This window comes from Lepisosteus oculatus, chromosome 7 (genome assembly GCF_040954835.1).
Source record: "Lepisosteus oculatus isolate fLepOcu1 chromosome 7, fLepOcu1.hap2, whole genome shotgun sequence".
NCBI lineage: Eukaryota > Metazoa > Chordata > Actinopteri > Semionotiformes > Lepisosteidae > Lepisosteus > Lepisosteus oculatus.
The window spans coordinates 5,237,749-5,264,424 of record NC_090702.1 but is presented as its reverse complement, the minus strand read 5'-3'; the positions used below and the strand labels follow the sequence as shown (position 1 = coordinate 5,264,424).

Here is a 26,676-nt window from a genome sequence, read left to right as displayed (position 1 = left end):
ATTTCGCCCCCCCAAAAAAATGAATTACCTGTACAGTACCTTTTTAACTAAAGGTGCGTGGCATGATTTTTTTTTTTAATAAAATAATACATAAAACTCAATATCCACGATTTCACCACTACAGCACAATGCTATGGATTTTATGAAGGTGGTGTACTAAGTGGTGATTACGCTGTTGAACTTCAGGTTTTATTGCAGATTTAAATAGCTTCAGAGGAGGAATTTCTGCTGAGATGATTACTTCTTCAAATTCAAGTTCTTGAAGTCAGAATATTCACAGTTGTGAAGGGTTTCCATAGGAAGATTTAGCACTTTTTGGGCTCATGAAGTAGATCCTAAAGTGCTTACTGGCACTGGTAATAAGCAAGATTAGCCAAATGATCTTCTTTAAATTTATTCTCTCTTATATCCTTAAGACGGTGTAAAACAAGGCTACTCAAGCTTCAGCATTCGAATCCCCTCCATTTAACCCTTTTGCCACAAACAGCTACTCACTTCTTTATTTCACAACTACCTGTGTCAATAGAACAATTACAGTACATGCTTGTTGTACAATGGAGGTTCTGTATGTGGATTCACCCTGTGGGTGAGGATAGACAGTGTTGCAAATGAACATGACTTGTGCTTGATCAACAACCTGGAGCCGATTTTAGACTATCAGTGCTCCGGCACCTTCTTGTGACATGAAAAATTGAACACTTGATCTGAGCCATAGGCCAAAAGCCCAATTTTTTTCTCTGCATTTAAAAAAGCCTTGAAATGCAGCTGGTGTAGATTATCCAACCATCCATTTTCTAACCCCTTCTCCCAGTTCAGGGTCATGGGGGAGCTGGAGTCTATTCCAGCAAGCAATGGCCACAAGGCAGCTTTCGCATTACCAATCACAGGGCAGTTACAAATAGACATGCACTCACATCAGTGCCCATTTTCCCAGAAGCCACTTAATCTCCCAGCATGCCCCTGGACTGTGGGAGGAAATGGAGCACCTGGAAGACACCCAGGTGAACATGAGGGAGAACATACAAACTCCACACAGACAACACCCGCAGGTCTGGAACTGAACCCAAGACCCTACTACTGCGAGACACCAGTGCTAACTACTGTGACACCCCTGGTTTAGATTAGCCATTTTTAATAGTGAATTTGAAAACCTTTTCATTTTCAAACCTTTCCCATAACCAATGGCCAAAAGGCAATCTCAAATAATCTACAAGTCTTATTTGAGTAAAACTATCAAACAATGAATCTGAACCTTTGTGAGACATGAAGAAATTTCCCAGAAGCAGGCAGGTGTGAGCTCTCCTATTGATGTGGTTGTGACTAATGACAGGGTTCTGGTTGAAGAAAGAGGACTGAGATGTGTCATGCGATTCATCACGTGAGAGGATATGGATCTGGGAAATGAAACTCGGGCGTTTCCAACTGTTTGGACCACTGAACAATTTGATGTTCATCAAACCAAGCGCCCATGGCTGCTGCACATGTTAAAATGTAGGTTCCCTGGTCTAGCTAAAGAGTGGAGACCATGTAACATCCTGTGCTCCAGATATAAAAAGAAAAGAGCTGAAAAAAGGCTGTAGAATATGTTTGGACCAAGCTGCATTTATCCGCATCTAGCATTTTGGAGAAAGCTAAATGAATACTTTAGGGCTGAATAATATCATTCACTAATGATGACTATTGATGATCTCCAGGATCTTGTTTAACAAATAAGGCACTGAAAATGACAATGTTCAATTAAAGGATCACAACCACCTGCAAGATGCTGCAATCACCCTTTCATTTATGTCTTCTTCCTCTGTAGTGCGTATAGTTAGAATTGTACTTGAGGACCTGGAGATATTTTTCTGACTTAACCTTTGTAGCTGCCAATTCTATGTGACATCCAACCCACCCAAAAAACGTGTTTTTTCCTTTTAGACTTTGTTTGCTTTGGGCTAGCAGGCTCCAAACCTGTTACTTTGCTTAGATGTGCTGTGACTTATTCCCTCTCTTGATGTGTGGTAAATGCAAGAGATTTTCTTCAAGATTAGGGATCTCTTTCGACATAGTTTGCATTAATACACATTTTTTTAATATCCACTGGAATTCAGTAGAACTGTGTGACACTCAGGACTGTGTGTGGTTGGCCATGTGCCCTAGCCTTATCTAGTACTGTATATATCTCACTAGCCTTATCTAAATATATCGCGTCTTTTCTGCTGAATCTATTTTTAAACGGATCTCAGAACAAGCCCATGAACAGTGCACAGAGATGTGCCCAATTGCTTTTGCTCTTTCAGTAGAGAGAGCCTTCAGTATGACTCACAAAGGATGCACAGAAAGATTTGTGAGCTTATTGCCTTGTAATCCCAGTCTTTTTTATACCAATGTTCCCAATTATTTCTTTATTCTGGTTTATTTTCGATTGGTTAAAGCGAAGTAGTACTGTATGTGGCATCCTCTGTTAAACACTGAAATGCCTTATAACTTTGGTTTCATTACAGAGTAGGCCTAGTGCAATAGAGCAGAAAATGTAAGTAATCAGTAATGCTGAAGAACAATAAACATTGAGATAATAATTCTGCCATTTTGTGCAAATGTTTTTCCTTGCTTGTTTATGGTTTTATCCAGTCGTAATCCGGATGATAGTAGAAGGCTTTTGCGGAAGCAAACATTTTTACACGGTTAACAGCAATATGTTGTTTTACTGAGAAACATTCACAACGGATATTCATTACTGCATGATGTATAACTTTGTGGTGTGAAGACAGACCTTGACATGCTGAAACATGATGTTGGTGACAGAGGAGTAAGAGTTTAGAAAATATTGTAGGCCCCAAAGTTTTTAGTAATAAGTAACTTTTATGGATTCTGTCCAACTTCAGGTGCTCAGAAATTAAAATCCCCTTTTTAGTGGACATCTCATCCAAAGGGCGGCCCCTTTTTTTACAATATAGCACAAATGAATAAAGAATGAAAAAAGTACCCCAAAAGTATAGTTAAAGCAGGTGAAGGACTATAAAGGCAGCTGTGTTATTAATATTAGTTTGGCTTTGAGGTAGAAGAAAAATTGAGAATTATAGTATTCAGCTGTTTATAAATCATCATTATGTGTTACTCATACAGAATATAGCATTTTGGATTTTTGCGGGGGTTCTTAATTACATAATACAAGTACAGACACAGCAATCGTGGCATAACTGCAAGAAAGTGACTTAACAACGGTGTGATTTTCAGTGGGGCATCACAATTAATGGGAAATAATGGCAAAATTGCATATGTACTGTAAACCCTTCGATTTCACTTAAAGGAATGACTTCCAAAATGAATCCACAGAATTCTAATTGGTAAGAGTAAGCCGGATCTCGGGCGAGATCACGAAAACATTGCAAGAGCAAATTCAGGAATAAAAAAAAAAGTTCTTATATTCCTTTTTTAAAAATGGAAGATGGTGATGTCCCTTATATATACACACACACAGATTTCCTATTTATAGAACACTCCAGGGCTTGTACAATTTAGAAAGGTGCGCAGAATATTTTGAAAATGCATTTTGAGACTGCTGACTGTTCTTGGCACGGTTTCCATTATTGATTGATTCACTTCCTTAAAACGATTTCAGCTGCACAGTCAGTAGAAAGAAACAAAAAATGCATTATCTAGACCTGCCGGCTGTCATTGCATTCAAGCCCTCCCTCCCCGAACACTTTTTTCCATACCTGTGGTAGACTTCTCTGCTACAGCTTATTGAAATTGTTTACAGTGTTGTGAAAAAAAGCAATTCTTCTGTTGTTTCCAGGACATCCAGCACAGCAACTGTTGACGTTTGCGATCAAGCGATCGTTTTCATAGCAAAACTTAAGCTTTTTTTTTTTGCAGGCTGATTTAAACTTGTGAATCAACAGTCTGGCGTCAGTGTGCTGGAGATGTACTGTAACACTTTTGTCTCTCTAAAAAAGGAACTTAGCCTGAAACACCTGGGGGTGATCTCAGGACAATCAGAACAATTCACGCATTCTAGGAAATTCTAGGAAGTGGGCATAGAATTTTTGTAAGCTTAGGGGAATGCTAAAACTGAATGGATTTGTTTTGGATGAAGAGCCTAATCCATCAGGACATGTTCTGTAGTTTTTACAACCTTTACACACATGCAGGTCCTTTTTAGTACCCAGAGGATTTTTTAATTGAACTAACATCAGCCTGTATGAAGCATATCTCATGATCACACATCTGTAGGGAAAAGTAGAAATCTCTAAACTACTGGCCTGACAGAGCCAGCCCTGCAACTCGTGTTGCTTAGAAGAGTATATCGCTGTTCCATCTACTACCAGCTGTTGATCCTATCCTTTGCTGTTCACTAGGGGCTGTAAAGCAAAAAAGCCAATTTAGAAAATTCTGCTGGGTGCAGCACTTAAAATTGTAAATCATTTTTAATTGATCACAATGCAAGATACATACTGTAGCTGCTTTCAGTGATGTTTAAGTTCATACGGCACCCTCACTGCCCTGCCACAAAGATCATTGACTTCCCAGGTATCTTTAAGCTTGCACTTGTTGTAGCTTCTCCAGTTGCTGTGGAGTTCCCAGCAGGCACTAAAGGGCTGGCATTGTGTAAAATAGGGACATTACAAAAGGGATGGATGGTGGGGTTAAGCCTCACCTTTTGCAGTGTCGCATAGAAACCTTCACTGTAAATGGTGCAGAACAGAGCCACTGTTCATTATTCCTTTCAAGGCAGCTACAAAGGTAAAGGAAATAGTACTGTGAATGCTTCTTACTTCTGTTACATCAGTACGGTTAATAACCAAGAGTATAGTTTATTAGAGACAATTTGGTAGGTAAAATTATCAGCTATCGATTTATCCGTTTGAATTAACACAATTCTCAAGTGACTAAATAAAAGCTGTGCATTTTCCTTGATTTTTTTCCCCCAGGTTAAAGATATTTGTACATGATAAAATTATAAAATTACTTGTTGTTACTTGAAAATGATAACAAATATTTTACACTTAGTAAAGTAAAAGTAACTGGCTCTTTTATTTAACAAGGCTCACAAACACAAGAATAACTGCATTTTTGCTTGTACTTGTAAGATTAGAGCTTGCATATTGGGTGCTGCACGGGGAGAGGTTAATTAGGAAAGTCCTGTGTCTTTTTGAATGGAGTTTATAACAGACTTTCGGGAGTTCAGTCAGACTCAGCTGTCAGTAATTTACAATCACCGCTGATGTCATTTCCTCTCCTAAAACACTATAAACACTGTACGTGAACCCCTTTTCTCCCTCACATCGTCTTTTTGCACCCCACTACTTAATCTCCACCCCTGCAGCTGCCCCTTGGTCACTCCTCTGTCCACAGGGGGGTCCCAGCCTCCACGGACAGGAGGTCAGCCCTCAGCCAATTGGGTTAAGCCAAATTGTGACTATTCTATAATCTATAACATTCTATAATCGTTTCAGTACACTTAATTCCTGGGTGTTGTTATTCCTAGTGAAATGGCTCAATAATTGATAGTTCTCTCCTAGACAGCAGGTTTGGGTCTGGCTATGTATTCTAGCTGTGACAGTGGGCCAAGCACTTTTGATATTGGAATGGTCTTGAATTGGCCAGGATTTCTGTGGTTTGCCACGCAGCAGTGAAACCTCTAAGGTCTGCGGTTTTCTTTGTGAAAAAATATGTAACTCCTTCAGTCGCTTATATAGAACAAACTACCCAGCCATGTGGTTGAGGTCTAGATGAGATCCTTGGATTATTTAACTAATTACTGCCAGCCTAGAGGGGCCAAATGTAACCATTGTGTGTAATCATTCTCCTGTTTTTAGGTATTTGAATGGGCAAGAGAGAGAAAAGAAACTAGAAGATAAAAGAGAGGTGGCTAAGGTCCTTTTAAGATTTCACTGAGGTGTTTACTAAGTAATATGTCAGTAGCGTGCCCTAGGCTAAGAAAATAATGTTTTGAATTACGTAACAGAATCTTAGAAGAAGCAGGAGTATTCCAGATACTAAAATTTAAGAAACATCTACAAGGCCCAGTGATTTTCTGCCAATTCTTCTTAAGAGCACAGGAGATATTATCCATATGCCATTAGCAAAACTCTCCCAGCGGTCAATTAAGATAGGGCTAGCAACCATTGACTGGAAAAGTGCTTCATGTAGTGCCCATCTAGAAAAAGCACCACAGATATGGACCAAGAAATCATAAATGTTAATTTTTAGTAGAGGATTATCTGAATGGCAGCAGGATTCTTAAAAAGTACTGTAGGCCTTACTAAACTACCTTGTTAGTGTTTTGGAGAAACAACAGCAATGATAGATATGGAGTACCATAAATAATATGATATATTAACTGTTTTAATTAATTCTTTTGATGATGTTCCACATTGAAGATTCATTCTATATGGATATTCTATTCTAGATAGCTGTAGGCATCTAGGATAATATATGTATTTGGATTAATAACTTGCTAATGGATAGAAAACAGACAAGACACAGATAAGTGGTAAATTCTCAAATTAGGGTAAACGTCCCTGTGTTAGGATCACAGCTCTGCCTTATTTATATCAGTAACAGAAGGCGAGTCAAGTTTGCAGTTTATACTAAAATAGGATTAGCAAACAAAAGCTGCAAATGAAAGGACTTTGACAAAATTCAAGACTACAGTCTAGACATGCAGAGTGCTACATGTACAGTAGAAGAAACATGAGCTACAAACCTTAAAAAAAACATTGAGCAAATAGAAACAACATACTGTTTATGTTGATACAGTGCATCATAGTGTTAGACGACTATGAAGATAACTGATTTAATTTTCCTCAAAACAATTCATGACCTTTATGATCAACAGAGCATCACAGCCCAGAGGACACAAGTATAAACTGTGTGGAAGTGCATCTTAAACTGAAAGCAGGGGAGATATCTTTACACAAAGGCCTGTGGGAGTATGGAACAAGCTGTCCTGTCATCCATTTGCTGAGACCAAAACAGTAGCGTCTTTCAAAAAACAGCCAAAAGGTCCTCCTGTCTGTAATAACCGGTTTTTATGCTTATGTGCTTATTTTTGGAAACAGAATCCCCTCCATACGGATTGTACTGCAGCAAAAAAAAAGGCTCATCTAATTATAACTGTGGAGATCTTGCCTTTGAGCTGTGTTATTTTGGGTAATGTATGATAGTGATTATGATTCTTCAGTGAAGAAAATCTAAAAAACATTAAGCGATAATATCACTCGAAGGGATCATTGTCTTATCATTTGTTGTGAGAAATCACATTACTTCTATGTCTGTAGCTGTGTGACTGAAACGCATTACAGGAGCTTTTTGACCCCATCAGCAACAAAATGGTATTACTTATGTAGCAGGCAGAGATAAATAACTTGGCTTCGAAATCGCAATATATATTATTTGTGTTTAAGATGATGCTGCACACTTTTAAATACTGTCCAATGAACTACCTGAAATGGAGTGCTACAGCTTTATAAAGAGATCCGGTGAAGAATAATTCATGCTCATATTCACCCTGTCTGCATTTAAGCAGATCATGCACAATGTGGCATAGAAATGTGACCTTGATACTCAGTTCAGAATACAAAGGTCTGTGGCTCAAAAATAAGCTATTGGAGAAATTTAAGATTTAGCTTGCAGGAAAGTTCCAGGAGTACACAGACTTTTGCAATATTTTGCTTTTGCTAGAAGTTAAATAGATCATTTTACTTCAATCAGGTGCAAGATTTAATATTTTGCCAACAAATTAAGGGAAAGGATGAAATTGTGACAGCGCTGAACAGACTTTAGGGCTTGCAGGTACTCCCTAAAATGGCAGGATCTATTTTAATTCTTGCTGTTTTTGTGGATATATTTAATATATAAAATTTAACTTCACGGGGAAAGACCTAGGTGAAACTTAACAAGGTCTGGATATATTCCCCAACTATTTGTTTTGTAGGTGCATTTTTATGCCACAAATGTTGACATTTTCCTTTGCTCATTTTCAGTTTGCATCTTCAGACTTGTTGAAGCAGGGTCCTCAATCTCAGCAGCTCTTTCTCTTTCTTAGCAACTCTTTCTCTTGTGTGGTCCTTCCCAAGACCCAAAGACTTGGCCTATTGCATATTTTGTTGTTATTCTTCGGCCTTGTCTTTCATTTCACATTGAAAAGTCTTTTACATTGTTTGTGAACGGGTCACTAGGAAGGACGAAAAACAATTGAGCCACTGGAAAGATAGTTGAACTTAATCTGGGTAAAGGTCTCTTAGGATATGGTAGTTTTCTGATTTCTCAGAAATTTGTCTTGCGGCAAACAGCTACAGTATGTTTTGCATACACAGAAACAAACAGACAGTACAAGTAAACCTCTTATTACATAACCCACACATCTACCCATATTAATATTAATTTCACACCCTATATACTCAACTATACTATATACAGTATACAACCAACTATATCAGAACCCTGTAAATTTACTCACCCCACGATTACTAAGCCCATGTAATCACTTTGGCCCATAATCCTCTATTAGCACGTTCCCATAAACCACTGCTCATTTACTGTGAGCGTGATTATTGATTGAGTTGTTTGATTGAGTGTGGGATAAAATACATCTTCATTTTGTTAAGTCTACATTAAAGAGAACGTCTGAAACGTTTGTGAGTTGGTATTCTTCATGCAGGACCTCGGAGAAGATGCTAAAAACTAGCCCCAACGTGCTCTTCAGTTTGAAAATGTAAAGCGTCCCGCTCATAGGGGCTCAGAGGGGGCTACCCCACTAGCCTAGAAAACATAGTCAAGAGCCTGGACATCTTAGCTTTTTGTTGCAAAGAAAGAGTCCTTATACCAGATGGTTATTTCATACTGTATCACAGTACAGAAAAACATGGACAGAATCTTGATCTCCACTTTTGCTGTTTGTCTGCTAGGTCTAAGCTGGTAACACCTGTGTCAGTGGAGGGATCTTCTGAGACTGATTAAGGATGCGCTTGAGTTTGCTGTGAAATTTTATGGGATCCCTGCATGTCTTAACCTTCTTTTTAGCATTCTGGTTTAGCTGTGTGTTCATCTGCTTCATGCTTAAAGCTTTAGTTGTTTTTATTTATGATTTATTTCCCTGAGGCAGCTTGGCACAGTTTTTCCATCTCTGTGCTGTGATTCAATTGTATTACTAGAGCTTGTGCTTTATCGTCTGCGTTGCAGAAAGGTTGTGGGTCTGAAAAGGGCGCTATTTCCCCCAGGCAGTGTGGAAGATTGTCATCTAAGCTTCAGAGTGCAATTTTATTTACACAGCTTGTGAGGCTGCATACCAGTATTCACCAATATTCAAAGACACTGACACATAGACTATAGATAGATACTTTATTAATCCTGTGAGGGAAATTGCAGTGCCACAGCAGCCTGGCACAGTCAATACAGCACAGTGTAATGAAATGATACAATAATAAACAATACTATATAGTAAGTACAGTCAGTGCGAAGTGCAGTACAAATTGAGTATACAGAATTGCTCCCAGTACAGAAGATACAAAACAAACCAGAATGTATAGTACACAAAAAATATATTGCACATTCTAAATATATTGCAAAAATCCCTACCATGTATTGCACAAAAACAAGAATTCATGTTTAGTCCAAAAACAGGTCAATGTTGCCCATGTGCAGACACACAGTGGATGAGTTGTAGAGTCTTATGGCAGAAGGCAAGAATGACCTCCTGTAGTGCTCCTTGTCGCACCGTGGTTGGATCAGCCTATTGCTGAACATGCTGTTCATTCTCACAAGCATGTCATAGAGGGGATGCGAGACGTTGTCCATGATGGCCATTAATTTGGACACCATTCTCCTTTCAGCTACTAAGCCACCTCTCAGCCATATGCATACGTTTAGAGCGTTTTAATTACCCCTGTTGCTCTACTGACCAAATAACTGCAAGATGAGAACAATCTACAACCTACAATCTACAGAGTGACTTTCCAGTAATTGTAGGAGTACAGTAAATTATCTTAGGGCTCGGAACACCTGAATGCTGTATGTGCAACAGCATTTGCTAAGGAAAAAACTCATTTAACTTAATGTGCACAAATTCTAACAAAGTTTTGAAGATGAAATTCATAGCATTAGGAATAATTCCTCTGCCATTGCTTTCAACAATCTGGGCATTTAATTCCCTATGCTTCTCAGTCCTGAGGCTACTACAGTAATAGAACAGAGAATAATTGGGACCCTCTCTGTGGGCGACAGCTTTCAGTACCTTTCAGTCAAGTAATTAAAATAGCTTTTTTGATAATTGTTCTGTGTGGATTTCTATTTAAAAACCTGTAGGTGGTTTGCTTGTATACCCCAATGGGAGTTCATTGCTGCTGTCTTTTAATTTACATATTTAATTTTAATGTGGTGAATGGGTTACAGTACACTGCAACAATAAGCTATCTGCCCCATATTTCATATTTTCCTTGGTATGAAGTCACTGTCCTTGCTGGAGCTCTGTAAAAATGTTTCCTAGTTACCGCAAGTGGGTAGTTTGACTTCATTGCTCTGTAATTAACGATAATGCCAGTGTACATGAATGGGCCCTCTTTGTATCATTCATTGTGGACTTCCCCTCAAGAGGAAATATTTTTCCTTACTTACTACAAGTAAATGTAATTTCTTACATTTTTAAAGGAATTCAATTATGAACTGAAGTCATTCAGAATACTGTTGTTAGGCACAATGACAGTGCATTACGTTTTATGTGGATATTCACGAGCAGTATTTGCTTGTGGAAGTGCTGAGTTAGTGGTCCATAAATTATTGGAAGGGTTTTAAAAAAATAAATCAAGTCATTCTTCAATTAAGATAGAATTAAAGTTACACTTAAAGTTAATAAAGGGGAACTGCAATGCTATTTTTATATTTCGGGGTTGAAAAGAGTCAGCATTGATTGAGTGCATTTCAAACCACAATAAAAGTCTAATGTGCACAGTATCTTATAAAATAATTAACTTCACGAAATAGAGGAGATTTCCAGTTATGCTCAGCGCCATGTTCTGTGATTCAGAACGAGGCAACACAACGTCCAGTGAGAAGTTGCCCTGTTACATTATAAACAACCAGGCTTGTGAATACATTCCTTTTAATCCAATAGAAATATTGCTTTGGTTTTGCCGAAAAATACTACTTGTTAACTCTGCACGCAGATCACATTGGAACATTTCTGCAGTGAAATAACTGCTGCACAAACTGTAATTATTCACTGATTATTATATTACTCATTGCAGTGACTAGTGAGCAGGAAGGGCCGCTTCATGTCACAATTCATGGGAACTCTTGCTCTCCCCCGTGGAGAGACCAGGGCTTTGTGACAACATGGCGACTTACAGTACTTTCACATAGTTCACGATTTTGTGCTTAATTCGAAATGAGTAAAATTTGCCTAGAAAATCAAGGAATTTATTTTGTTGCCAAGATTTGATAACCAGGCCGAGAAATTGGGACTCCAGTTGGCATTCGAGGAGCATGTATTTGCTCTCTTGCTTTATCTCGAAAGGAGACGTGTTTTTTGGTGTCGTTTCTTGTCATGTCACTTTCCAAGTAATGGGTTGTATGGCATGGGAATACATATTTGAGTGCTGAGGGTTTTCTTTATGTTTTTTTTTTCCAGGGTCATCAATGCAGGGAAGAGCACGCTGAATGAAGACCAGGCCTGCTGTGAAGTTGTCGTTGTTAAAAAGAAGCCGGGGGTCCTGTCTAGTCCAAATAAAACCTCCACGTTAAAGAGAAGGTCATCGCTGCCAAACGGCGAGGGCTTGCAGCTGAAGGAGAACACAGTGAGTCCATTACCAGTGCCATACCTGTGGAATCTCCATTAGATCTTTTTTTGTTTGTTACTGTGCAATTTTGTTAGAGGCTGTGGATGACGTGACTGCACAGTGGTTGGCATTGCTGGGGCCCTGGGTTCAATTCCAGGCCTCGGGTGCTGTCTGTGTGGAGTTTGCATGTTGTCCCTTGGTTTGTGTGGGTCTCATCTGAATGCTCTGGTTTCCTCCCAGAATCCAAAGACATACTGGTAGATTACATACTGGGAAAACTGGCCCTAGTGTGAGTGTGTTTGTGTCTGCGACCTGCTCTGGCTCACCCTCAACTATATATTGGATTGATGTTAAAAGGCATGCAGTGGGGTAGTGATTAGTGCTACTGCCTCACAGCTCTTGGGTCATGGGTTTGATTTTGGACTGGGATGGCATCTACAGTATATTGAAATTGTATGTTCTCTAAGTCTGCGTAGGTTTTCACCAGATCCAGTCCTGGTTAATTGGTAGCTGGTTAATTGGTGTCTCTAACAATTGTGTGAGTGTGAATGTATGTTGTGAGGCATCCCACTTCTCAGGTTTAACAGGCAATTGAGCAAAATGATCTTCAATATCTACTGTGCATTGAAGTAAAAGGATTACGTGGAATAAAATAGTACGGTTTTAGCTTTGTTTTTGGGCATTTGAGTATCATGCAGCCACTGATGGCTCAATCCAGAAATTCCTGTTTCATGGCATCAGCTTGAGTCAAATTTAATTTTCTCTAGGGTATCTATGACACTGGTACCTACATCTACATCTGGTATCTACAGGTATCTACAATTCGGTCTAATAAAAAGTTATGATCCAGTATTTGTCAGAGAAACTAATCATACTGAAACTAAAACGTGTTTTCTTACAGTCCCCTCTCGTTTCTTGTAACTGGTAATTATTTGTTGGTTCCATGCAATGGACAGCACAGAGGATACATACTGTTGTGGATGTCTCACATATCAGGCAGCTGTGCACATTCCAGAATATTCCAAACTTGTTCAACTTGCCAGGCTATTCTTCTGCCTGGGTGAGTTTCCTGTGTCCAACCTAATACATTAATGTCTGTTTCTTCATAAAGCTCATAAAGTTCAAGAAGATCACACATGATCAATTGTCTTATTTTTCCCCATGTACTGTACTTTCTGAACAAGTACCGTATAAAAACCCACCTTGTGCTTGCAGATCTGCTTTACCATGTCCAGCTATGTCAGTGCCTGCTTTGTTATGAGCTAGGTGTCTTGCCAATTACTACATATACGTGTATCTGTGTCAAAGCTGCACATTAATTCCAAACAGCCAGCAACTTTAAAGGTGCTACTGAGTTCCAAGTAGGCTTGTTCAAAAGCAATGGCAGTAATGCAAAAAGGACAAAGTATTCACAATTAATTTCCAAAGTTTTATAAGAGCACTTTTTTATTTTGTTCACCATGAGAATAGGAAGAGAAACAAATCTCGTCGGATGTTCCCTTGACAAATGGTCTGCCTTTAAAACTAGGACTGGGAGTTACTAACCAAAACCTGCTCTTCCACGTCTGTAAGTTGTTCTAAGTAGGACTGCTTACTTGCTCACTGTGGGGGTAAAACAGGGCTTTACTAGAACCCTGGTGTTTCTACCTGACGTTTCTACTTTGACATTTACATGATCTTGGAAATTCTGTGGTGTATCTTCATTTTATCACAGATGTATAAAGGCATGAAACCTTATGCTGTATTCTAGAAGCTAGGGATTTAATTCCTTCCCTCTTTAGTGATCTCAAATGTTAACATTTTGGGACCGTCCTGCAGAGACCTTGGGTATACACCCATGTGGAAGAGTTCTGAGCACTAACTTCTGCAGTTTGTTCTGTTGGTTTGATGAGACTTCTGTTGCAGAAGTCCCAGCTTGTGCATTTAAGCCATGAATACAACAGCAGGGCTCCCAGTTTCCACTTTTGGACATCTGGGGTCTTGACTTTGCTTAACGAGTAAGGTACTGTAGCAGAACTCTGGTTAGGCTTATCTATTTGCCACCAGGTTAGCTCATACAAAAAGGAAACACAGAAAATCTGTTTATGTTTTTTTTGTGCACAGTTTTGAAGGCAAAGGATTTCAAGTGAGTTTAGGGATGCCATTACATAAATCTAAGGATGCCATTTGTATCCGATACATTACATTTCTGCCTTTCACCTGTATGAGAGTAGACTACTGGACATTAGTTCCATTATAATAAATATTTGTGAAATGGCAAACACCAGAAAATAAAAACAGGCAAAAGACAGGAAAATGCTATGTACTAACTAGGCCACATCATAAAAATAACAGTTTATTTTTAAAGATGTTTTGTATACCTGTGTTCTCTCTGTGGTGGAGGCCTCCCACTACAGAAAATATCAGAATGTATGCGTTTTTATAAACATTGGAATCAGTGTGGCACTGACTTTTACAGTGAGTTACCCACATTCCCACAAATCCCTTATTCTGTACTCTCAAAAATAGAGCAGTGAAACCAACCATACACATCTATTGCAGTTGGAGTGCCAGATTTAGTTTACCAGCTCTGCTCTGATGCCAGTAATTTTAAGCTTCATTATGCAGTGCTGCCCCCAACATAACAATCATTCATGTCATGGTGTGATGTTACCACATACTGCGCCTTTCTTCATGTGTCGGTAATCTTTTCAGGTGCTAACCACGACAGTGACTTGGGGGGGGGGTTGACGATGGATTCTAATATGGCCTCATCTAATCTGGTTTTATTTTTTTCCACATTATACCTGTAGCATGGCTTCTGTTTCATTCTGCGTAAGAAAAAACTTGCAGTACTTATCTTTCTTGTCGCCATCTAAATGTGGTGCTCGGAACAGAGCTGCAGGTAAACAACAGTGCTTACGCCTATACTGTATATACTGTATAGGGGTGTGGGGTGCTGAATAATTTAACTTATTTATTTGTCTAGAGGGCTCTACTAAATTTACAGAAACATCAGGTGCACCAACATGTTGTCCTTTCCTGACTGTCAGGTGAAGATTCTCTGGTTTTGATATCGAAGTGTCAGAACAATAAATCCTGAATGCATTTCTAGACAATACTGGACTTTTCAAAACACTGAACTAACATTTAATAGTAGAAATCTGTCATTATTGATGCTCGGAAAAGTACATCTCTTATTAGCGATGGAGCCTTCCAAGAAACCCCAATTATCTTCAAATAACATAGAGGCCCTGATAACTTAATGACATCCAACCAAACATTTTTTCTAACCTCTGTATCCAATACAGGGTCACAGAGTATATCCCAGCAAGCAACAGGTGCAGGGCAGGGTACACCCTGGATGGGATGCCAGTCCATCACAGGACGCACGTAGACACAGACACATACTCACACTAGGGCCAGTTTTCTCAGAAGCCAATTCACCTGCCAATAACGTATGTTTCTGAACTGGTGGAGGAAACCCACGTGAACACAGGGAGAACATACAAACTCCACACAGACAGCACTACAGGATTTGAATCCAGGCCACTGCCAATGCAAAGAAGAAATGCCAGCCACTGCATCACCGTGCCACCCAACTTAAAGACATATTTATTATCGATGTGTGCTAATTTGATATACATTATGTCAAAATAAAAATCAATGTAGTCTGTCTGCAGATGTGCTTCACCATATCTAGATATAGAAAAGCATCTTAAGTTGTTAGAATTCCTTGAAAAGGCAACAACAAAAATGCATATAAACAGGAAGACATGTTAGTGAATCGAAAACATAATGCAAATAAGGGGTGAATGTTGAAAATGGGCTGATTAATTAGTGGTCTGCCACACGAATTTGCCTTAGGACCACTGCTTTTCTTAAATCATCTGGTATAGTTTGTAAACTAATCAGTTTCACAGATGATCCCAACATACCCGATTAACACATGCAAAACAAGAGTCAAGGGAAATTCAAGAAGATTAGGACATAATAAAAGACTGTGCACCTCCTGGCACCTCACGCAACAGTTACGGTATGTTTAGCTCCATTTTTTTTAAGTATTCTGCATATTTGAGAAGTTAACAGACATTTCCAGAGTCTAGATCAATCATGTGGACAAGGAGAAGCAGATCTACAATAGATCTGATACCTATTGGTACTGTATCGTGTTTCAGTCTGAGGAATTTCCCCAAATTTCACTTTCACTGCATTTAATTGCAGAGAAAAAAATAATTTAAAGGTTTTAATTTTTTAAAGGCTGCACATCTGTGAGTCAAGTGAGTGTTGGGGATTGTTGATGTTTGCAGAATCAGGAGCACTTCAGCTATTCATTGATTTTCTGCAGTGCTGATGGTGGGTTCAGATGCTTTTCAGTGTCAATATCGGCCTGCCCGACAGTTGCTGACAGTTCAGTTTTATGTTTCAGTTTTTTTCTGTTATTTTTATTTATTTGGCTTCTCAGTAAAAAAAAAAACATTCCCTTACGTGTTTCAATAGTTTGTGTTTCTCGGAAGCAAAACAAATTTGAAAGTCTAGGGGAAAAAACACCAACTGGATGAATGTCAGCCGTAGGAAACTCTTTGCAAACCTATTTTCTTGGGTCAAAATCCTAAATCGCAGGCATCACAGGGAAGTACAAGAAAAATTAATGAAAGAGTTGTTTATTGTGAGGTTTACTAAATATTCTGCCTCTATAGAATTCATAGCTCCTTTATGTTAAGAAGGCAGGCAGCAAGGACTTGTTAGGCTAAAGGTGTGTGATAAACAAGCTGCACACCTTAATATATCTTAATATATGTACATTTTGTGCTGGTTCAAAAATATTGCCATACCACATATGCCATATATTGTGCTCAAATAACATGTTGTCTTTGTCCTTAATACAACAATTATGGCAACACAAAAGGTTGAATATGTGTTGCCATAATTGTATGGATTATAATCTGCACTCTGAAGTGCTCGTGTTTCAGTGCTGATCTCTGAGAGAACACGTAACACACGGAGCGGTGGCTCTGTGGCTAAGGATCTGCGGCCGTGGCTGGAAGGTTGCCGGTTCAAATCCCGCAGCCGGCAGAGATCTCCTACTCCGTTGGGCCCCTGAACAAGGCCATACAATGCCTGACCCTGCGCTCTGACCCCAAGCTTTTCTAGCTGTCTGTGTGTCTGTGTCTCATGGAGAGCAAGCTGGGGTATGCGAAAAGACGAATTCCTAATGTGAGAAATTGTATAGGGCTAATAAAGCAACATAACCTTTTTCAAAACTACCCTGAACTGCACTGTGACTTTTCGGATTCCCACACCTCTATTTTCAAAGTAGTGCTTTTTGTGGGTGGGTGGTCACCCTGCAAAAGACTGGTTGTGCTGTCCAAGGACTTGTCCCACCTTGCTCCTTATTTTTCTTGGATAGACTCTTTCTCACCATTTTCTAACCACTTCCTGCAGTACACGATTGCGGGGGAGCCAGAGCCTATCCTGACCAGTCTATCGCAGGGCACAATCCAATACACATACTCACACCAGGGTCAGATTTCCCAGGAAACCTATTAACCTACCAGCATGTCTTTAAGACTGTGGGAGGAAACCAGAGCACCCGGAGGCAACTTGCGCAAACATGGGGAAAATATGCAAATTCCACACTGACAGCAGCCCAGATCCAAAACTAAACCCATAGGCCCATAGGCACCCTGGGACAGCAAGGCCACCACTCCACCATTTCCACTATGCCAGCAGCTATATCACCCTGCACCTCACAACTGGCAGCCCCACTGAAGCTCAGCAGCTGTGAGCCTGGTCAGTACCTGGATGGGAGACTCCTGGGAAAGCTAAGGTTGCTGCTGGAAGAGGTGTTAGTGGGGCCAGCAGGGGGCGCTCACCCTGCAGTCAATGTGGGTCCTAATGCCCCAGTATAGTGACGGAGACACTATACTTTAAAAAAGTGCTTTGGACCTGACTCTCAGCAATCATTAAAAATCCCAGGGGTGTTCTCGAAAAGAGTAGGGGTGTAACCCCTGCTTTCTGGCCAAATTTCCCCCTGATCTTTACCAATCATGGCCTCCTAATAATCCCCATCTCCGAACATCACTCTGTTCTCCTCCCCACTGAGAGCTGGTATGTGATGAGTGTTCTGGCGCACTATGGCTGCCGTCCCATCATCCAGGTGGGGGCTGCACATTGGTGGTGGTAGTGGGATTCCTCCTTACCTGTAAAGCACTTTGATTGCAGTGTCCAGAAAAGTGTTGTATAAGTGTAATAATTATTATTATTATTACCACCCTTCCCAGGAAAAAGAGACTTTCTGGTAATGGACATATGGAAATCTCTAGGATGCCTGTGTGCTTGTGTGGTGTAGGGATCTGAGCCTGCTTCCGGTCTGAAGGGGTTTTCATGCGTGTGTTTCGACAGGACTCAGAAGGCTTGACGTTCCACTACTGGGCGCTGTTTGACGGCCACGCGGGCTCGGGGGCGGCCGTGGTGGCCTCCAGGCTGCTGCAGCGGCACATCGTGGAGCAGCTGCAGGACGTCCTGGACGTGCTGAGGAACAGCGCCGTGGCGCCGCCCACCTGCCTCGGGGAGGATCCGGACCACGCCCCCGGGGGGCGGGCCCTGACCCGCGCCGCCTCTCTGCGGGGGGCGGCCGGCGCCCCCGGCTCTCCCAGCGCCCCCCCGACCCGGTTCTTCACAGAGAAGAAGATCCGGCACGAGAGCCTTGTCACGGGGGCCATCGAGAATGCCTTCAAGACAATGGTGAGCCCGTCGGCCGCTTTCCCATCTCCACAGCCAACAACAGGGTGGTTTTTCGAAGCTGAAGCTCAGACTTCGCCCCTCTTTTTCTCTTTCTTCCTGGCTTACTGCCGTGTCGGGTCAAAAAAACACTTCTTTGTACGCTGCATAATTCCTCCCTTGGTAGGTTCTTACAATTCCCCTGCAGGTGATTTGGGACCACGCTTTGCTCTGTTGTGAAATGGCTGGTCAATACAGATAATTAACCCTCCTCAGAGCTGACTGACAGTTCTCCATCTGCATCGTAGGTGGTCACGGCTTAGGTCTCCGCCAAGGGGGTGCTGTCGTCCTGCCTAGCCTCCAGGTCCAGATGGCTTTGCTGTTGAGCAAGGGATCCTCACACGTGAAATGCTAGTATACTGCTATGCAAATGTCAGGTTTCCCAAGGCACGCTCATGTGGTCCTAGGAGGTGCAATTCTTTGTACTGCTGGTCGTACAGTCAAACCTCTGTATGTTGCCGAAACATCATACAAGTGTGGTTCCAGTAGGGAGCTGCGTCAGCATGCGTAGGCTGCACAGGAACAGGTAAAAAGTTTAATCCATGCTGCAAAAGAGAAGAAGGGAAATCGTTTCGACCCGAAGAAGGGTACACAGCCGAAACGTTGCCGGCCTGCAGGTAGTTGGGTGGATGGATAGATGTGCAAAACTCACTGACACAAAAGGTAATCAGACAGAAATAAGTATGCAGCGTTTATGAGGTTGCAGCTTGTATAATAATAATTGCATAGTAACAGTAATGATGCAGTTGATAGAAGGCACATGGTAATATGTCAGTTGGCACTGCTGCCTCACAACTCTGGGGTCCCTGAATCAATTCCGGCCTGGGAAACCTGTGTTCCCATGTTCCTCCTGTGCCAGCAGCCATATCACCCTGCAACTCCCAGCTGGCAGCCCCACTGAAGCTCAACAGGTGTGAGCCTGTTCAGTACCTGGATGGGAGACCTCCTGGGAAAGTTGAGGCTGCTGCTGGAGGTGTTAGTGGGGCCAGCAGGGGGCGCTCACCCCATGGTCTATGTGGGTCCTAATTTCCCAGTATAGCGACGGGGACACTATATAAAGGTGCTGTCCTTCAGATGAGACATAAAGCCGAGGTCCTGACTATAGTCAATAAAAATCCCAGGGGGTTTCCCGAGAAGAGTAGTGGTGTTATGCCATTTTCTGGCCAAATTTCCCGTTGGCCTTTACCAGTCATGACCTCCCAATAATCCCGATCTCTGTCTTCATTACTCTGCTCTCCTCCCCACTGAGAGCTGGTGTGTGGGGAGTGTTCTGGCACACTGTAGCTGCTGTCGCATCATCCAGATGGGGCTGCACACTGGTGGTGGTGGAGGGGAGTCCCCATTACCTGCAAAGCTCTTTGAGTGCAGTGTCCAGCAAAGCACTATATAAGTGTGAGCAATTATTATTATTATTATTATTATTATTATTACATTAGGTTTTTCATCCTTTTCCTTTCTGTCCCAGAGACATGCTATCCAGGTAAATGGGTGTTTCTAAATGATCAGGTTTAAACAGATGTCCTACGTCAACAGGCCACACAAATTAAAACTTTAGTAGAGAAAACTATTTTGTTGTGTAAACATTATACATCTGTGTATGTATTTGGTAAATTTATTTTAAAATGCATAGTTTAGCAATTGAATTAAAGAGCCAACAGTTTACGTATCACTTTTGTTAAATGTAATATTTTAAACACCAACAAAAAAGCTGTCCAATAATAATTATATTGTGGATATATTGCTATGCAGTCCTTGTTCATTTCTTTGTAGCAGTAGATACCTGTATGTTATATCCCGGAAAGCTGAAATGATTTAGTGGACATTGATTAACCACCAGATGGTGCCCTACTGTTATTCTGTTTTGTATCGTCATACTGTAGTTTCATAAAGGCTGTACATAATGCTTTATCTGCTATTGGGATGTAACCCAAAAATATCTGTTAAACATTTCCTAGTTGTCTTTAAAGATAACAAGCAGGTTTAACTGAGAGCATGAATGACGAAGTACACAATCCTAAAAAACTGTGTGCTCAGAGTCCTCTGGTCAAAAAAGCAAAACTAAATATCTGATTCTTTTCCATGTAGCTGTTAACACTATATAATGCTAACACCAATAATAAATAGAAGTTTTATTGCATTGGCTCTTTAGCTCAGTTGAAACCAGGGGTCCCTGCTGAAGCACAATTTGTTTATAAAGGTTAATATATTGAGTGTACAAATAATTTAAACGTCAATATGACAGCACAGCATTAACAGTGTTTAATTATAGAACATGGATCCTAACTGGATGTGATAGTATTCTCTTTTTGATGCTGTTTTCAATATATTCCAGCAGTAGGTGTAGGTAGGACTGTGTACATTTTAGAGTTCCTATGATAACAGTTGAGATAACCTAAGACTGTGCTGACAGTACTAATAGAAAGTGAAAGTGAAAAGAAATTAAACTGTAGTGAGTGCTAACAAATGTCCTTTTTTTAGCTTTAGATGTACAAGGTAGTGGAATGTGTTTTAATATATTTAATCTGATTGGGTGCAATGTGCACTAGTTAAGTCATCCCCACACCTGTTTTATTGATTTCGTTTAACAATAAGTTCAAACACCTGACAAGTGCTTCATTTTACAGTATGTCACTATAGAAAAGAAAGACTAATGTAATGATGTGTCCCCCCGACTCTGGCCTGCATTGGAGGTGATATCTGTCTTTTGTATTTGTACATTTCCAGATCTTTCTTGATACCATTTCTAAAAGGTGTAACTACTGCAATCAAGCTTGGAAAGCTACAGTATATTAATCCATAATAATCGAAATCATCCTCAATAATAACAACTACTTATAATAATAATCCTTACTAATCTTATCATTCTGGACACTTCACTCAAAGCACTTTACAGGTAATGGGGACTCCCCTCCACCACCAATGTGCAGCCCCACCTGGGTGATGCAACTGCAGCTATAGTGCGCCAGTACACTCACCACACACCAGCTATCAGTGGGGAGGAGAACAGAGTGATGAAGCCAGATCAGAGATATGATATTATTAGCAAGTCATAAATGGTAAAGGCTGGGGGGTGGAATTTGGCCAGGACACTGGTGCAAGACCACTTCTCTTTTCGAGAAACTCCCTGGGATTGTTAATGACCACAGAGAGCCAGGACCTCGGTTTACATCTCATCTGAAGGACAGTGCTTTTTGCAGTATAGTGTCCCCGTGGCTATACTGGGGCATTAGGACTTACACAGACCGCAGGTTGAGCAGCCCCTACTGGCCCCTAATATACCTCTTCCAGCAGCAACCTTAGTTTTGGGTCTTCCATGCAGACACCAGCCAGGCAGCCCCACTGAAACTCAGCAGATGTGAGCTGCAGCTCCTGACTGTGAAACCCATCCCAGGAAATGAATAATATTCTTTGCAAAGCAATGTTTCCAGAAATGTGCTTTATAAATGAAGCAATGCCTTTCATAAATAGGGATTTTCATAAGAAAAATATGAACTCCCCCCAATCAAATGTTTGAAGAGTTTAGGACACAAGCTCTAAAAACTGTATATCAATACGCTTTTTCAAAGCATTCTTAAAATATCTCTCAGACCTAGATTCCAAGGAAATTTGACGTAGGAGGTCATCCTGCAATGTATTAATGAGCTCCATCTGGTCAGTCCTTGTGTGTTGAAGGCAGTGCAGTGCTGACATTTCCTCACTGTACACGCCGTATAAAGGTTGATGATTCTGTCCCCGGATAGTTTGTTAAAATGATTCGTGAGCGCTTGTGTAAGCAGTCAAATGAAAGAAATGCAACACAATACAAACCAGTGGCCGAGCTAATTACCAGAATACAAAGCAGACTGATGAAAAGGTACAGGAAGTAGGCCTCCAGAGGTTTAAATCAGTGGAAGTCATCTGGTTGTCAGAAATCTGCATGTGTGAAAATGAGAGTCTGTGGAATTCTCACTGTTAGACCCTGTTATACCCTTGCATTTTCTATCCTGTTATTGCGAAGAGTTCCCACTCCTCTGAGGAAGTTCTAAGCAACCTGTATTTTCCATCTTTTACCCATTACAAGATTTTACAACAGGCTACTAAGGAGAATGTACATTTAACACAATTCTTTAAACAGTAACACTCATAAAATACAGTAAAAAGAATGAGTATTCAGGCAGTGCAGTGATATCTGTCATTTTTGCCGGCTCCGAAACAAATCTGTATTTCAGATCAAACAATCAATACAGAATACAGAATGTCTGCTTTTATTTCTGGCTATTTTTGTGTGTACATGTTAAACCATGTGAGAATTAAAATGGTTTTGTTTTCAATCCCCTCCAATTTCAGGTCAGTACACAGTAAATTTTGGAACAGATTAACCTAAAGTAAATCATAGCTGTGTAAAGTTAGTATTTGGCTGCATACACCTTACACTAACAATGTCTCTGGACTCTATGTTCCTTTGAGATGCTTTTACATGCATCTTAACTTTAGCTACTTGTTGCTGGTTTGTGGGTGTTTCTCTCTTTTAGTTTCCTCTTCATCAAGTGAAGTGCATGCTGCCATTATGAGCCATAAAAGTAAACTCCAAAGACTGGAACATGGCTGTAGATTTGCAGTTTTTTTGCATTTAGTAAATCACAACACGGAGCACCAGAATAATCTTGTGAATATGCTGCAGTTAGAAAACATCAGTGTGTTTTGAAGCTCACTTTAAAGTGAAATGTTGGACAGTGAAGTGAATTTTGAATTTGAGATGAAAAGATTAATATCAGGCAAAAAGTATATTATTTCAGCTTTTGTTTTTGGGCATTAGTTTTGCATACTGTACATGTTTAGAAATGTCAGAGCAATGTCATTTGTTGTGTTCAGTCCCCTCATTTCAGGTGTGCATAAGGGACAAATTGATAATAGTTTATGACATCTGTGGCTTATTTCTTTCTCATCTCCCACTTAAGCTATGCATGAGCGTCATATAGACATGTATTGTCCTCCTGGATCTTTGTCACTTCAGGCTGGTCCCACAGGATCGACAGCAATTGAGATCCTTTGATCAGTGTAGCACTATGCAGTCAAGCTGGAATCAATAACTACAGCTCTGTGCCAGCTAGTCATTTAATACACAATAATTAGCACAATGTTCTGCACATCTATACCCCATCCTTCAGGCTGGTTAATAAAAAAACCTTGATTTAGTGCTAAAGAGGACCTGGATTCACTACTGATGTCATGAAATGTTCTCTTGTTAAGCGGCACATATCGCTCCCTGACTGTGTTCGTTCTTGTGGTCAATGTTCGTTCTGGTCAATCGTGAATAATCAGTCAAAATGACGCCAAGCTAATTTAATCAACATCCATAACCCGTGCACTTTATTTCTCTGGAAACACACATGCATATTTCGAGTGATTAAGTTTCTGTTTATGGCATATGAAGGTGAAAGGCTTTTCCTTACCTGAGTGCATGATCAAGCACACTTTCCTCCTCTCTGTTTTCGATAAGTGAGAACACATAGGGCTGTTTCGAATCCTGCATAGCATCTCGCCCCATATTAAACACAAAAATCCTTGGGAGGGCACCATTTTTTCTAAGCCGAAATTTCTCACCTTATGAAAGACATAATTACAAGAAACGGAATGAAAAGAAGGTTTGTCAGCATGCATATGTATTCCAAGGAAAATCCACAGATTTGAAGTTGCCCATTCTTGTATTGCATGGGACGCCAAAAAGCATTGTAGCCTGCCTGTATCTGTCTTATTTACTGTATATTCACTTCTTCTATAGAAATTCATTTTGACATTTAAGCCTAGAAACATTCAAGAAACCATAAGGCCAAAAAACAGGTCATACTCGCCTAAGTGTCTCGAGACACTAAGTGTTTTGATCACACTGTCAAACTGAATTTCAAGGAATCCCTGGGAATTAGTTTTATTTATTTTATTCCATGCATTAATAATTGACTGTGATGTGTATGTAAATGTTTTCCAGTTCCCAAAGAATCCAGGGTGATGTTACATTGTGGTAAATTTAGATAAAACGTCTGCATGTATTCCTTTTGAAATAAGAAAGGGGTCAGGTCTCCTGTTAGTTCTTCATTGCTAAGATTGAAGAGATAAGTCCCTTTAATATGTACTAAATCCCCTAGAATTTCTCTGTTTTTCTTTAAGAAGAAGTTTATAGCTCAAGTCGAGTTGCACCAAAGCTATGCGTCTCCATTTGCTAAGCAATATAAAATGGAAAGAGGTACCAAAACACCACCAGGACTTCAGACAGGGAATAGAAATAATTATCAGTCACATCCATTTTCTAACAGCTTTATATAATACGGGATCATGGTAGAGCCAGAGCCTATTCCAGCAAGCAATGGGTACTGAGTCCCTGTATGGGATGCCAGTCCATCACAGAGCACATACAGAAATAAACACACACCCACTCGCACCAGGGCCAAATTTTTCAGAAGCCAATTAACCTACCAGTACGTTTTTGGACTGTGATAGGAAATCTGGAACAGCATGAGGAAACTCACATGAACATAAGCAGAACATACAGTACATTTGGGATACAAAGAGGATCCAATTAATAAAGGGTAAAGAGAGGTGTTTGGGTGAAGTCACAAGGCATAGAAAGTTCCAGTTTCTTTTGCTGTTGAGAGACCTTTTTATTAAAAGGGGGGAAAATGACTTTGTTTATATAAAAGATACAAAATTCCCCATGTTTAAGTAGCGCCCCAGATTAATATAGGATTTTTAACTCCTAATTAAAGTCTTAACAATACAGCATCAATCTAGGAAAGTCTATTCTTCAGAGGTAAAAACAAAATATCTGTGTAAACAGTGGCATCAAACTAGAAGAGATAAGCAGTTCTGTGTTCGGTCACGCTTGGGAGTGGAGGATGCAGTCATCTATCTGCTACACAGAGCTAACTCTCACCTGGAGAAGACGGGGAGCATTGTGAGAGTTATGTTCTTTGACTTCTCCAGTGCCTTTAACACCATCCATCCACCTTTAGTGAGAGATAAGCTAAGGGCGGCGCAGGTGGACACTCCCCTGCTGTCCTGGATTATAGACTATCTGACCTGCAGGCCACAGTATGTACGGCTACAGAGCTGTGTGTCCGAACAGGTTGTTACCAGTACTGGGGCTCCACAGGAGACTGTCCTTGCTCCATTCCTGTTCACCTTTTACACCTCTGACTTCAGGTACAACTCTGAGACATGTCACCTGCAGAAGTTTTCGGATGACTCTGCAATTGTGGGGTGCATTAGAGAGGGGAGGGAGGAGGAATATAGGAGCTTGATTACCAATTTTGTGGAGTGGTGTCATCTTAACCATCTCCAGCTAAACACCAGCAAGACCAAAGAAATGATCTTCGACTTTCGAAGGAATAAGTCTCCGCTGAACCCTGTTTCCATCCGTCTAGTAATACTGACGCCCTGTACAAGAAAGGTCAGAGCCAACTCTATTTTCTTAGGAGGCTCAGGTCCTTTGGTGTGTGTGGAACACTGCTACACATTTTTTATGAATCAGTGGTGGCGGTGGCCATCTTCTACGCTGTTGTGTGCTGGGGCAGCAGCATCATGACAAAAGATGCAGATTGGCTCAATAAACTTATCAAGAAGGCTGGCACTGTGTTGGGGATGAGCCTTGACCCCATGGAGGTGGTGGCTGAGAGGAGAATGCTGACCAAGCTCACAGCCATCATGAACAACACCTCTCATCCGCTTCATGGGACTGTTACTGGGCAGCGGAGCACTTTTAGCAACAGACTGCTCCAGCTACAATGTTCAAGGGAACGTTTCCGCAGGTCTTTCCTCCCGGCGGCTGTCAGGGTGTATAACGCTGCCCTAGGCTAGGACCGTTAGCCCTTCATTTGGTCGTCTATGGACAGCATGTTTGCTCCATTGTACTTTTTGGACAATCAGTCTATATAAACCTATGCACATTTTGCACATATTTTATTGTTTTTACAGTGACTATGATCAGCACATTTTGCACACACCTATGTATTTATTTATTTTTATTTATTTTGTTGTCTTTTGTTTTATAACTATTCTGATGTCTGTTTTGCTTGTCTTGGGCTGGACTGCTGTAGCACATCAATTTCCCTACGGGATTAATAAAGTATTATCTATCTATCTTATCTATCTATCCGTACTGTATTAAACATGGCTTCCA

At 40.6% G+C, this 26,676-nt stretch overlaps 1 protein-coding gene across 1 annotated transcript in view; it reads left to right on the top strand.

The window, feature by feature from the left end:
- ppm1h (protein phosphatase, Mg2+/Mn2+ dependent, 1H) overlaps positions 1 to 26,676 on the top strand; it is an 85,049-nt gene that overhangs the window by 16,269 nt on the left and 42,104 nt on the right. Inside the window, exons 2-3 of the mRNA XM_015353294.2 lie at positions 11,615 to 11,780; positions 18,147 to 18,488. Coding sequence (XP_015208780.1) covers positions 11,615 to 11,780; positions 18,147 to 18,488 — 508 coding nt within the window. The remainder of the gene's footprint in view (positions 1 to 11,614; positions 11,781 to 18,146; positions 18,489 to 26,676) is intronic.